At 53.5% G+C, this 14773-nt stretch overlaps 1 protein-coding gene across 1 annotated transcript in view; it reads right to left on the minus strand.

The window, feature by feature from the left end:
- The window catches only part of LOC122372887, a 75927-nt gene that overhangs the window by 48669 nt on the left and 12485 nt on the right, over nt 1-14773 (minus strand). The window contains exons 6-7 of the mRNA XM_043350552.1: nt 3587-3646; nt 3054-3207 (exon numbers count right to left, since the gene is read on the minus strand). Coding sequence (XP_043206487.1) covers nt 3054-3207; nt 3587-3646 — 214 coding nt within the window. The remainder of the gene's footprint in view (nt 1-3053; nt 3208-3586; nt 3647-14773) is intronic.

Raw genomic sequence — 14773 nt, forward strand, 5'->3', positions numbered from 1 at the left:
AAGAAGTCGCGCAAAAAGGAGCCGATTGCAACAAAACTTCCGGTGCGCTCGAGTTAATCACCTACTTAAAATAAATCGATATCCCTGATTCAAATAAAGATGACCTTAGTTCACTTTTAAGCGATAGTAGAAATCGTAGTAATAGAATGCTTGTAGCAGTAATCATTTGTATATACGTATTTCGGACCGGTTTCAGTGCATTCCAGCATCATCATCAGCGATAAAATCACATAAAACAAACACTTATCGTTTCACTTACATCGTTAGCAATTCGAATTCGCATTAACATCATAGTTCGTGACACATTTTTCAAATCTTCCTTGAAAAGCGATACACGACAAAAGTACATCACATGCATAACACTTTGGTGTACTCCATACAAGAATGAGCGCCCACTGTTTGTACTAAGTAACTACATAGAGGGGTACTGCTGAGAACTTATTATTCAGAGCAGGTTTGTTCTCATGAATGTGCAAAGATTCCAGCAGCCGTAGGTCAACATCTATACTACTTCTGGCAATGATAGTAAAATCAGCGATGGTTACAGGTGAATCACAGGTCTGTTTGTGATCGCGTATAGAAGACTGTCTGGGAGTTAAAGCCATTTCTCCAGTTCGGTCAGAAACCCCAAGGTGTTGCGCTACTCTGGTTTTAAGTCGGACATGGGTGGAACCGATGTACGCCTCCCCACACGAGGAGCAACAATATTTATAGACAACACCAGAGCGGCAGGCCTTGGGGACTCTATCCTTGAAATGGAAAAATGAGCCGACAGTTAATGTGTTACGGAGAACAATTCTGGGGTCAAGATACGGATAATAGTTAGACAGTAGATCAACCATTTCTTTTTGCATACCCAGGGACTGTTCACCAAAGTAGGGAAGTACAAAATATCTTTTGAGTTTTGGCACGTTGAAGAGGGGTAGCGTGTTAGAGTATTTCTGGTTTAAGAAATTCTTGATGCACAAGTTGACAAGGTAGGCGGGAAACCCATTGTGAATTCGAATTGCTAACGATGTAAGTGAAACGATAAGTGTTTGTTTTATGTGATTTTATCGCTGATGATGATGCTGGAATGCACTGAAACCGGTCCGAAATACGTATATACAAATAGTTCACTTTTTCATAACGTGCTTTTAATCGATAGGGTAGTTTTTGGAGCTGATTTTGAACTTAGCGCCCATCTGAACATTTAAGAAGTAGTTGTGTTGCTTATTCATATAACATGCTAGGAAGCAATCGGTGGTGGTCATCCACTACTAGGTACTGGTCGATCTGACCTGACCTGATCTACCCCAAATGCATGGAGTCATCATCTTCGTTCAAAACTAAGATAACATTCGTAATCAGAACCTCGAAAAACCATCACAACTTACATTCGTTAAGTTCTAGCAGGTCCCGAGTTTCTCTACTTATTGGCGATGACCTGAGTCCTGAGATGACCCGAAAACTTGTAAATGGGTATCATCGGCTTTCTCTCGTCACGGGCAGCATGCTCTTTTTTCCGCAAACCTGTAGATCGATCAGGGGTCGAAAGCATGCCTCAGCGTTAGTTTAGTATACGTTATACCTTAGCGACTGGGAAACCACCAATAGAAGGGCTACAGTGAAGCAGAAAACTATTCGATAGCTCTTTTAACGCTCTTTCGCTAGCTTCGCGTTAGATTTCATCTCAGGTCTATGTTTGGCCCATAAGAATGCAAACAGCTAACTGGACAGATTCTGCCGAAACATCTGCTTTGCAATAACTTTCGATTCCGTGAATTTGTATGGTATGTACATTGTACATATGTTGTCTTGTCATCACCGTCTTGATCTCTTTGAGACGCGTCACATGAGTTAAAATTTAACCATTCAGAATTAGCGTTAAAACGACCTCAGGTCAACGTTATGTCCTGATCGAAAAAGGACCTCCTGCTGCATATAAATGGATCCGTGTTGTTGAGCTGAACAGTGAACACCTTCCAGGTGCTGTCTGTCATCGCTCTACCGCGTCTTCGTCAAAAGTTGTAGAAAAAAAAATGCTGGTGGCCATCGATGGACATTTCCACTAATGACCTTTCGAGTCATCACTCGCCATAAGTTGCACCCTGTCCCTGGCAATGATGAGCTGATTTGTCATGGCTCCAAAGATATTTTGCGTTTCTGACGAACTTTTTCAAAGCAGGAGGCATTCGTGCTTTTTCTAATTTCTCATTATTTTCTAATGATGAGGTCACGTATTTGACCCATGCCTTCAGATCATAGATGTAAATCCTCAGTTAGAATCATGAATTGCTGACACGTATAACTCCATACATTAGGTACCTATACAGTGTACCAAATTTCGAAGTTATGGGAGAAAAGCTACAAGAATGGCGAGAGGGGAAAGTTTTTATAGAGGTATACCGTATAACTGAACTTGACATGGCGACCTGACCTTAAGTGACCAGTGATAATTTTTACGCAAGTGATGTAGGTAGGTGTACCTACCTAATAGGTTATACCAAATTTGGCGGCGCTGCGCGCCGATTTGTTACACACGCACACACACACATACGCACGTACAAAACTGGGAAGTGTGGCAAAAAAAAAACACCCCTACCCATCGGGTGAAGACTAGAAACCCGACCCCCCCCCACTCAAAAATCCGTGGCGACGCCCCTGGGCTACGCCATAATCAAGTGAGATATGTCTAGCCTTTCTTCAGCCGCCAAGGCTTCGACAGACTATCCCCGGGTTCGGTGTCTCTCGGACTACGAAGATTCTACGTTGTCCGGCCAATCCCGTTTAAGGTCAGCGGGGCCTTGGCTGTGGTTATGTATGGAACGGGATTGGCCGTCCGAGAGACTCCGAACCTGGGGTATGTTGCAGCACAGCCATGTCGCCCGGTGTCGTCGCAAGCTGCCCCACTCGACGAGAAAAATAAACCGTCCCGTGTCCCGTCCTAGGCTATGACTAGGCTTGGCTAGGTGGCAGCACAATCGCGCCGGCAGGGGGCAGTGCCACAACCAGCCGACTGATATTTCCGTGTGTCGTCAGAACCGGTGCCTCCCTGCGGCCGTCCGACTGACCTGCTGACCGCTGCCACCTCTGACTCGGTCAAGGCAGGGATGTCCGTGAGGGGCCGCGGGTCTGTGAGCTCCAGGCTAAACAACTCAGAGCAGCCGTGGAGGGCGGCCAGCGTGGTTTCCAAAGTGGCACCGACCACGCAGAGTTTGATGTACAGCCCTCTGCAGACTGCGTGGTAGGTATTCTTTTTTCGACAAAACCGAGAATATCGCGAATACTATGCTATCGGTCACCCGGAAATCGTAACAGCAAGATGCGCGAGACTCCGCAGCTTAGATTGGCATTATCACCGTATGCATTTTCCATCCAGTTTGGCAACAAAACCCAAAAGTTTATATTTGCCCCCAAAACGAACTTTTACAATTTGTTGCCACACAAGGCGTATGCTTTGTTTATTGATAGGCCCTATCGAAGGAGTGGAGCATGGCGCATCTATTTGCAGTGAGTTTCGACCGACTGATAACATGACTTTTGAATTATTATCAGTTTTGTCGGAAAAAGAATGCCTACCACGCAGTCTGCTGAGGGCTGTACACCAAGCTGGTGAAGGAAGCCAGAAGACGTGCCAGTGCTCCCGGTGTCACGGACGGTGACTCTGTTGAACACACAGACACACAGAAATAAGGACACGGTGGCTGCGGTCCAAATACCGCAACCTAAAAGGTGAAACAGCACCGGTATCAGAACTCAGAAGGTGAAACAAAGCACGCACGAAAATGAAAAAAGGTAATAGTGACTTTGGTAAAATATGAAAAGTAGGTGTTTAACCCTCGCCCGCACATGCCATTTTTCCATCCTAGAACGCACATGGGGGGGGGGTTGCCACCCCCCGCGCCATTTCGTTCCTGTTGGAGATAGAGCTTAGCGGTAAAGACCAAAAAGATTCTTTGGGAAGAGATGAATCCAATGATACCCAGTTTCACCCTCTCAGGTCAGTCATTGACCTTCCAGGTCAGATCAAACTAAAAAATGTTGCTGTTTTGGGTCGACCCAAAACAGCAATTCGCTTGGGCTGAACTGTGGCAAACGTCGGGCAGCTTGCGCTTAGCTTGGGTTTGCCCACTTTGATCAAAACCAATGTATTTTTTACTAGGGCTGAGCTGGGGCATGCCGCAGCTATGCCCACGTGCGGATAGCAGTAGCTCAGCCCGACATCTGCCCGCGCATCCAAAACAGGCTTAACTTGGGCGGAGCGCGGGCTGATCAAGCTGGCTGTGTCCTTCGGCTAACTGGAGTAAAGCCGGAGCGTAGCCATACTTGTTCAGCTGTTCGCGCATGCGCAGTTCTGCGCCAATCATGTGCAGCGTTTGTGACAGTCTGCGCGCTGTGCGACGAAACGACACAGCGGTATTGGGGCATTTGGTGGTTGATGGTTGGGCGCGTGTGACAGCGCGAAGCAGGACATATTTTAACAAATTTTTACTGCGTCCCAAAGTTGAGCAGAGGGCACGTGCTACGACTAAGGGCACAGGGCAAGGAACAGAGCAGGACACTTAGGAGGGCAGAAAGTAGGGCACGGCAGGTTACAGGGCATGGCGCAGGACATTTCAGAGGGAAGGGTACAGGTCAGGGCACACAGCAGGGCACAGGTCAGGGAACCGGACAGGGCACAGGGCAGGGACGCAGTGGGTCAAATCAGCAGGGGCTACGTCCCAAGGCGAGGGGGCTGCGTCCCAGAATGGGACGCAGTAAGTGCCTTAAAATATGCCCTGGCGCGAAGAAGGGCCAGTGCTCACTGCTCTTATCAAGTGGACTAGCATGGAGTTTTACGGTAGGTAAGTGTATTGAATGGTGCGCTTGATCGTATGTAAACGTCATGATTTTGACTGAGTTTCACGCCATCAACATGAAGCTGAATAGCTGTTCAGCCTGGCGACTTATACCCTCGCTCAGAAAAGCCGCATTCCGTGCCGTTATATCTTTGTGAAATACCAGCACTTCTGAACCAGGAAAATGAAATACAAAACACAAATATTTATCTACTTATCACCGAGCACGCTTATTCTCTGTCCGCGTTGAAAATCGAATGAACATTTTATACGGATCAATGAGAAGTGCTTTTACAGTATTAATGCAACAATAAGTTATTTTTCAAGCAAACATGTTATGTAAATTACACCAATTAATCTCTTTTTCAGGTAGGTACCTACCATTAGAGCAAATGGTTCCGAAAAATTGAATAGTTATACAAACCAGGACCGGGTGGACGCCGCAGTCGCCCTCGCCAAGTGGTTTAGCGGAAACTGCCTGCTTATAATTAAGTAGGTATACCTACATATACGGAAACTGCGCCGAAAGGTGGCCGACCATCTACTGCAGATGTGTGTGTGTGGAGGAGCCAGACGCCTCCAAAGCTCCCATTCACCAGAGTGAAGTTCCTTATAAACGATTGTTTGCTAATTGCTTTATGACTTATGAGCGATTACATGCTGTCCTTACTTTATGCTTTCGGTTGGGTGTTCAACTAAGTATTATGAACGGGGAGGGAGGCTAGCGGGTCTTGTGATTGTTTTATAGTTTTGATGGCGCTTTTTCATGACTCATGCCATATTATTGCTGCAGTTTGCAGTCCACTGTTTCATGTATTTTTGTTTCATTTGACGTGTCTGTAGTCGTTTGAAATATACATTCAATCAAAGTCAACCACTACTTTCCTTTCGCAATGCTCGATGACCGGCTAACAGCGCATATGAGTGACCGTAACAATTTTGAATGTGCATTGTAACCGCACAACCTGCGGAAAGTGCATTGGCTGCTCCTTGCTACTTGATCCAGTGTGAAGCAAAAGCAAGATGAAGTCAAGTCGAGACTTGGGAAAACAGGAGCCGTCATCCGAGCCGAACCCGAGCAAAGCCACAGCAGTTTGCAATGTATAAACCCCATTCACATCTATGGCTTAACCCTCGCCCTGGCAGGGGGGGGGGTCGATGCAACCCCCCCTAAGGTTTTTCGAAGATAGCGTAAAAACAGCGGCGCGCAGCGCCGCCAAATTTGGCACAGCCTATGGGGCAACCTTTTTACATATGACCTCAAAATTTCAGGTCCGGGTGACCTTGGGTCAGGTCACCAGGTCAGAAAAACCGGTACAAGGTCATGGTCAAATTTCAATTTTCTTTTTGCACCTGTCAAACTCACAGTTTTAGACTGATTTCCTTCAAACTTTCAGGATGTGCTAAGTTCACCGAGTTGTATAACATATAGTCCGGTGTTTTTGAGGTCACTGACCTGAGGTCAGTTAGAGGTCATTACGTCGTAACGTTAAGCTTATGGGAAAATACTAAATTCGGAAAATACTGGAGATATCCGCTTCGTTCTATCACTTTTGTGCTTTGAAACCACGGTACTTAACAGCGGGTCACTTGGTGCTTATTTGTTTGGTGTACTTATCCATGGGTCAGGTCAAATGAGGTCAACTGAGGTCAAATGACGTTTTTGCCAATAACTTGGCACATAATGACGCTAGAGCTTAAAAAATGGTACCATTGTGTTCCTGGTGATCTGCCGAATCGAATGATATGCGATATGATGCAATTTGGTTGACATGAGCTTAATTCATTAATTTAAGTTTACTTAAAATTTAAGAAAAAGTTTAAGTACACTTAAGCAAGCTAAAAAGTATATCATTCGACGCGCCCTGACGTGCTGAGTTCACTGGTGCTTTTCTTTTTTCTCTATCTTATTTAGATCAAAAGTTATAAGCGAAAAACTTTTGACCTGTTTTTAGCGAAATTTTTACATTTATACCCCCCAAAAACCCCCTAAATATTGACCTAGAGCAACCAAATTTGCACAGGGGCGAGAACTCCAGGGGCCCCACCTACCTACCAAATTTGGTGTTTCTAGGTGCCATAGGAGCCAATCGCGAGGGGGGTCGCATCGACCCCCCCCCCCTGCCAGGCCGTGTAATGAAAAATGCCCTGCCAGGGCGAGGGTTAAGTCGGGATAGACAGGGCACACAGAGTGGGCTTGCCGGAGTTCAGCCCGCTCGGGCCCAGAATAATCTCCATTATATAAATGGATTCACTGCTCGGGCTTAAATCGGGCTAACGCCAATCGTCGCTCAACTAGGGCTAAACTACGGCTGTCCGGAGCTCGCAGAGCGGGCATACCTCCGGCAGAGCATGGGCTTTAGTCGGCGTTTTTGTGTCATACGCCGACTTTAGCCCAAGCCCTAGCCGACTTAAGCCCGACTTAAAATCTCGGGCAATCCGCACTTAAGCCTGCTTGGGCCCGGAGCAAAATTGCTGGCTGGGTCACCGTTGGATATCAAGTGCGCTGCTTATCATATACCGATGACGATGCCGTTTTCTGGTGCCAAGCCAGCTAGAACCTCTTTGTTACTCTACCCGACCAGGTTTTTGCTGCTGAGGTCATTTCAGGTCAAGTTAGGTCAAGGTCAATTATATGTGTTTGTATGTCTGTGTGTGTCTGTGTGTATGCTGATGTGTGCACCGATTGTTTATGTGTCCATATTACATGAAATCATGATCTGAGAAGCTTTTACCAAAATGCAGTCAAAAAACTTCACAAAAGTAATTTCCGCTTGCCTAAAACGCAATTATCTTAGATGACCTAGGTTGACCTTGACCTTGACCTTGACATCTGTACATCGTCGAACAACATGTTCCATGATAGGTTGGAGGCAAGACTGGCAAAAAAGGCCGAAATCAAGGTGTCAAAAGCTCACAAGGCCCATAGCCAACGCAAGATGTTGAGAATTGCCATTTGGGTCATGACATGACCTGAAAAACAAGGTCATATCTCCGAAACCAAAAACCACAGAAACTTGAAATTTTCAGTGAACATCAAGAAAGGATAGAGGAGCAGCTATACGAAACATCAGCCTTCTAGCTCTAAAAATGTTGAGTGCAGAGCAGAAAGACTATCTGGGGGTGGCAACCCCCCCCCCCCCATGTGCGGGCGCTGAAGTGTATCTGTATTCGGCGACCACTGACACCATACCAATACACCACAGCCCGGCGGCCGCTGCGCTCCCGACCCGACTGACGACCCCAAGGTCAGGCCGCCGCCGCGACCCGGCGGTCGGCCGCCCCGCCCGGGTCAGCCTACCCGGCAGGCGTGGCGCTAGCGGAGGGCGGCGGGTAGCCGGATACCGCCGGATCCATGTCACACGCATTTGATTTACATCAAGTCACCACACTCCTCCCCCACAGGATTAGACTGCCCCGCCCGGAATCGCACTGGGCAACGCCTCTCCCGCGCTGAACGACGCGGCACCGGCGCAGAAGCGGTCGCAGCCTCCAACCGCGACGGCGGAGACGGCGACGACGTCGAGGGATGTCGTCCGACGTCCGCGCACTTCTCAGAGGGGAGGGCGCCGGTCTCTGACGCCTCCGCACCGCCCACAGTCGCGTCTCTGGATTCTCCGGCGACGGCGTGAGCGGCGCTGTCCAGAGCAGAGGAGTCCGGAGGCTCATCTGACACCATCGTCCGCCGGTACTCGTGGTTCGGCACCGACACGTCTGGAAGGGGAACGGGTCTGAGTCTCACATGATCAAAATGTCTGCGGAAGGTCCTCCCATCCTCCAGCAAAATCCAACATGAACAGCCATCGACCTGTCGGACTGTTCCGGGCAGCCACCTCGGGCCGGACGTAGCGGGAGGAAGAACATACATGTACACTTTGTCTCCCACCTGGAATATGCGAGGCTGTGCTCTCACGTCATACTGAGCCTTCTGCTTCCTCTGGTACGCCTCCATCACGCTCCGTCTGGCGTCTTCACGCAGCAGGTCCAGCTGAGTCCGCATTGGCCGGCCGAGGAGCATCTCAGCGGGAGACTGCTGCGTCACGCTATGGGGCATACTGCGGTAGCGGAACAAAAACCTCGACAGACGAGTACTCAGGCTACCTGTAGACTGACGTTGTAGGCCCTGCTTCAGCGTCTGCACAGCTCTCTCCACAAGACCGTTTGAATGAGGCGAGTACGGTGGAGAGGTGACATGTCTGACTCCATTTCGCTTACAAAACGTTTTAAACTCCGGACACACAAAGTATCTGGCATTGTCTGTGACCACAGTCTCCGGAACTCCGTGACATGCAAATGTTTCCCTCAACTTTTCAATGGTAACCTCAGCCGAGGATGTTCTGGTCATGTGCACATCCATCCACTTACTGTGAGCATCGATGATGACAAGAAGCATCACCCCGTTGACAGGTCCGCAATAGTCGACATGGAGCCGTTGCCAGGGAGAGCGGGGCCACTCCCATGGATGCAGAGGCGTTGGAGGCGCCGCATTCCTCCAGCGTTGGCAGCTACGGCATCCTACAGCCATCCTCTCTACGTCCTGGTCAAAGCCCGGCCACCAGAAGTGCATCCTGCCAAAACTTTTCATGCGGGCCACACCAAAATGACCCTCATGCAGCTGACACAACATAGCGTGACGACCCTGTGGCGGTATGATTACTCTACTGCCCCACAAAACGCAACCATTTTCGATGCTCAACTCAGCTTGCCTGTTGATGTACGGCTTCAGGTCTGATGTGTTGTCCGCAGCATCTGCCGTCCAGCCGTTTCTGGTGAGCTCCAGGACGCGTGACAGCACTGGATCCGCCTGTGTCCAGATCTGGATCTGCTTCTGCGAGACAGGACCAGAATTAACAAACTCCATCAGCTGCACAGTTTCTGCAGGAGTCGGGACATCCTGTGGCTTGTCAGGCAGCGGTAGGCGGCTCAACGCATCGCAGTGTATCTGCTCCCTGGCTGGGGAATAAGTCATCCGATAGTTATATGCAGACAGAAGCATAGCCCAGCGCTGCACGCGAGGAGAGGCCATCACTGGAAGAGGCTTACTTTCTCCCAGAAGCCCCAACAATGGCTTGTGGTCAGTTTTGATCAAGAATTGCCTGCCACACAGATAATAATGAAACTTCTTGACGCCAGAGACAATAGCCAAACCCTCTTTGTCAGTTTGGGCATAGCGCTTCTCGGTGTCTGTCAGCGTTCTGGAGTAGAACGCCACTGGCCGCTCCTTTCCCTCCGGATCAATCTGGGACAGAACGCAGCCCAGGCCATAAGGGCTGGCGTCACATGCTAGAAGCGTTTCCCTGTTTGCATAGAAGTGAGCCAAACATGGTGGATCGATAATAAGATTTTTAGCCGCCTCAAAAGCTGCATTTTCTTTAGGGCCCCACATCCATTTTTCACCCTTTCGCAGCAGTCGGTACAGGGGTGACAAAACTGATGACACTCCCTTCATGAACTTACTGTAATAGTTCAACAGCCCCAGCCAGGCTCGTAGCTGAGACACGTCCGCTGGAGCTGGTGCCTCGAGTATGGCCCTCTGCTTCTCTGAAGTCGGATGCACTCCACTTCCGCTGATCCGGTACCCCAGGTAGGTAACGTCTGGTACCCTGAGGCTGCATTTCTTCTTGTTCAGGCGTAAACCAGCGCTGCTCATCCGAGAGAGCACCTCACGAAGCGCTCGGTCATGTTCAGCTACCTCACGTCCGCCCACCAGGACGTCATCGAGGAATACAGTCACATGAGGAATACCCGCCAACAGTGACGTCATAATCCTCTGAAAAATCGCCGGGGCTGAGTGAATGCCGTAAGCTAGGCGGACGAAGCTATACAAGCCTTTTGATGTATTTATTGTGGCCAGTTTTTGAGACTCTGGCGACAGTTCAACTTGATTGTAGGCCTGTCGTAAATCCAGCTTGCTAAACACTGCACAACCAGACAGCTTAGGTAGCAGTTCATCTACCTTAGGCAATGGGTATTGCTCCAAAGCTGTTGCTCTGTTCACAGTGAGCCTGAAGTCTCCACACAGGCGGAGTTCCCCATTATGTTTGGGCACGACAACAATGGGAGCAGCCCACTCGCTGTGACTTACTGGTCTGATGATGCCAGCCTCTTCTAGCCGCTTGAGCTCGTCTTCGACTCTCTGCTGCCGAGCCAGGGGAACTGGGCGGGCCTTGAAGAACCGAGGCTTCACGGAACTGTCTTGGTGGAGGGAAACTGGACCACCGGTGTACCGTCCAAGTCCTTCCTGAAAAACAGCGGGAAACTCGTCCTCCACCTTCCGCACAAGCGACATTGCAGACAGCGTGTACACGGAACACTTACCGAACAGCTTGTTCCAGTTCAGCCGTATCTTCTCAAGCCAGTTGCGGCCAAACAGGCTGGGGCCCTTTCCATGGACCACCATGAGCGGTAGTCGAACCGCAGGTGCACCATCAACAGCGACGTCAACCTCGGCGACACCTCGGATCTTGATCTCCTCGCCGGTGTAGGTACGGAACCGTTGCGGACAGTCCTGCAATGGAAGGTCACTGGCAGGCCACATACTTTCATAGAGCTCCTCACTCTAGCGCCTGTGTCGAGCTCCATCTGGAGGAGTCTGGAGGGACCCACCTTCACGTGGTGGACTCCGTGGGGCTCGTCCCCGCCCCCGCCGTGGAGAGCGGCGGGGGAAGCCAATCGGGTCCCAGCCCGCCCTCTCGGGGCCGGGCGCCGGCGGCCGACGCTCCACCGCGCCGTCGTCCCTACACCATCTGCACGTCGACCCGCACACTTGGTGCACGCTCAGCGGGCCGGTGCCGCGCGAGGGCATGCCGCCTGGAGGCTGTCCGCAGCGGCGCCGGCCTGCGCTGAATGAGTGAGTCGGCGCCCCCCGCCGCTAGTGCCGACGGCGGGGGTGCGGCGGCGTCCGCCGGAAGGAGCTCCCGGGGTCGAAGCAGGAGAGCCAAGAACCGCCGATACCGCGCCAACCTCAAGACTCGAAGCCGCCTGCAGATCGCCTGCTGGAACGCCGAGGGACTACGTCGCAAGTTGACAGAGCTCCAAGGCTGGCTATCGGAGTCGAAAATCGACGTCATCGCGGTTCAAGAGGCACAGTTCAGCGCCTCATCTCTCACCGAGATCCCGGGGTTCCAGACGGCGGCCGTCCGCCGAAGGGCACGGGGGCGGAGGAACTCAGGCCCGGCCAAGGGGGGCGACGTAGCGATCTACGTCCGCAAGGGTCTCAACTTTGACAAGCTGGAGACCGCCCCCCTGGCCATGGCGGACACGACTACCGAGTGGTGCGGCATCCGCTTATACCTTAGCAACTCCGCCCTGAAGAGCAGCAGTCCTGCGCCAACCCTGGACATCCACAACTTCTACCGGCCGCCAATCCGACCTGGCGAAGAAGATCAGAGGTCCGACTACTTCGACCCGTCGGCCCTCCCCACCAACCCAGACTCCCTACTGTTGGGGGACTGGAATGCCCACCACCCGGCCTGGGATCGGCACTGCATGGAGGAGGACGAGACGGGGCGTCGTCTGGCGGACTGGATGACACAAACCGGTGTCACCACCCTCAACGACGGCTCCCACACCAGGACCAGCTACAGGGGACAACCCAGCACTCCAGACGCCGTCTTCTGCCACCGTGACCTGGCCCGCCGCTGCACGTGGGCGGTGGGCACGGACATCGGCAGCGACCACCTGCCGATGGTCACCACCGTCACTATGAGCGGACACCGCCCAAGACGGATACGCAAGACGCGCTGGGCCTTTCACAAGGCAAACTGGACTGGCTACGAGGACGACTGCGAGTCAACTCTCGCGGGGCTCCCGGAGGACGTCACGGCAGAGCGACTCAACGAGCTCTTCACTGCCGCGCTGCTGAAGTGCAGCGTGCTGCATGTCCCCCGCGGGGCCAGATCCGACCCCAAGCCCTGGGCCATGGACCCTGAACTGGAGGAGGCTGTGCGCGACCGCCGTAGCGCGAGGGCAGCACTGGACGCCGCCCCCGGATCGACAGATGCCAGAGACCACTGGGTGGAGGCGAAACGCCGCGCAGCGAAGATCGAGGAGGAGGCGAAGGCGCGCTCTTTCAGGAACTTCGCGACCGAGGAGCTGAACCGGCCTGCCAACATCGGCAGAGTTCACAAGATTCTCCGGAAGATGGAGGGGGCGGAACAAGCTCCGCCCGGCCAAGCGCTCGGGGACCACGGACGTCGCGCCGTGGAGGACCGGACCAAGGCCGCGGCGTTCGCCAAACAGTACGCCAGTGTCAGCCGACAGGTCCGGAATAAGCTCCAAGACCGCAAGACGAAGTCCGAGCTGACAAGGCTCCGCGCCGAGCCCTGCGTCTGCTCCGATGCCCGTACCGAGGCCTGTTCCTTGTTTACGCCTCAGGAACTGGACACGCAGCTACGCAACATGAAGTGTGGGAAGGCGCCGGGCCCAGACGACATCTGCGCCGAGCACCTGCGCCACCTGGGCCCGGGTGCCAAGACCACTCTCCTCCGACTGCTGAACCTGTCCTGGTCCACAGGCCAGGTACCGTCTGCGTGGCGCGGGGCGACCATCATCCCAGTTCCCAAAGCTGGGAAGGACCCAAAGATGATCGCCAGCCATAGGCCGATTGCGCTCACTAGCCACCTGGCGAAGCTGGCCGAGCGCCTAATCGCCGCCCGCCTCAACCATCTGGTAGAGCGCGATGGGCTCGTGCCGCCCGAACAGGTCGGCTTCCGACGAGGCAGATCGGCTGAAGAGAACCTGGCAAGACTGGTGCAGCGGGTCCAAGATGGCTGGAACAAGCCGAAACCGAGAGGACGACCGGAAGAGGGCAAGACCGCGGAAAAGTTTGTACTCCTCGCCTTCGACTTCTCACGGGCGTATGATGTCATCGATCACAAGATGCTCCGCCTCAAGCTCCTCCGCCTGGGGGTGCCCAAGTGCATGTCCGCATGGATATGGGCGTTCCTCCGGGACAGGAGAGCTGCGGTCGAGGTCAACGGCGCCCGAGGAGGCGAGCGCCCGTTCCGGGCCGGACTCCCGCAAGGCAGTGTTCTGGCCCCAACGCTTTACACGCTGTGGTCGGCTGACCTGATCACGGCGCTCAAGACCGTGCCAGGCACAGACATCTTCATGTATGCCGACGACACGGCGACGCTCAGCAGCGGCGCCTCCATCGAAGAGGCCGGCCGCCGAGCCCAGCGAGCTGCGGACATCATCGCCAGCTGGGCATCAAGATGGAAGATGCGGGTCGCCGGCGAGAAAACACAGGCCCTCGTCCTATCCCAATGGGCCCGCGACGCGTCGAGCTTGAGCATCAAGGTGTCTGGCGCCGTGGTGACTGCCGGCCCCTCCCTCAGACTCCTGGGCGTGACCTTTGACCGCCTCCTTCACTTCGGCGCCCACTGTGCCGAGCTGCGCAAGAAGGTCCGCCCCCGTGTCGCCCAGCTGCGACGCATGACCGGGAGGAGCTGGGGACTGGGCGAACGCCAATTGAGGTCGGTGGCCAACGGGTACATCAGGGGGGCCTTAGAGTACGCGGCGGGGGCGTGGATGCCTGCGGCCTCCGCTTCACACCTGGAGCTGGTCGACAGGGAGCTGCGGGCGGCGGCCCGGGTGATAACCGGCTGCCCCGCCTCAACACCCGCCTTCGCCCTGCTGTCGGAGGCGGGCATGCCCGCCGCATGCACGCGCCGCTCGGTGGTGGCAGCCAGGCTACTGGGCCTGGCGATGTCCCTGCCAGAGGGCGACCCTCTCCGAGCCCTGGCGGAGTCGACCCCGCCGCGCCGCCTCAAGACGACGACCGGATGGAGGGACCGCGGTCGCGAGGCCCTAGCACGGGTCTGCCGCGGCGGCGCGCCGCTGACCTTTGAAGCGCGGCTAGCAACCGCCGGGCCGCCGTGGCGCGATGTCCCCGGTGTGACCATCGTCCTGGAGGTGGGTCCCGGGGGACGCCGCGACGGCCACCCGGACAC

Source organism: Amphibalanus amphitrite, unplaced genomic scaffold (genome assembly GCF_019059575.1).
Source record: "Amphibalanus amphitrite isolate SeventyFive unplaced genomic scaffold, NRLGWU_Aamphi_draft 001413F_arrow, whole genome shotgun sequence".
Classification (NCBI taxonomy): Eukaryota; Metazoa; Arthropoda; class Thecostraca; order Balanomorpha; family Balanidae; genus Amphibalanus; species Amphibalanus amphitrite.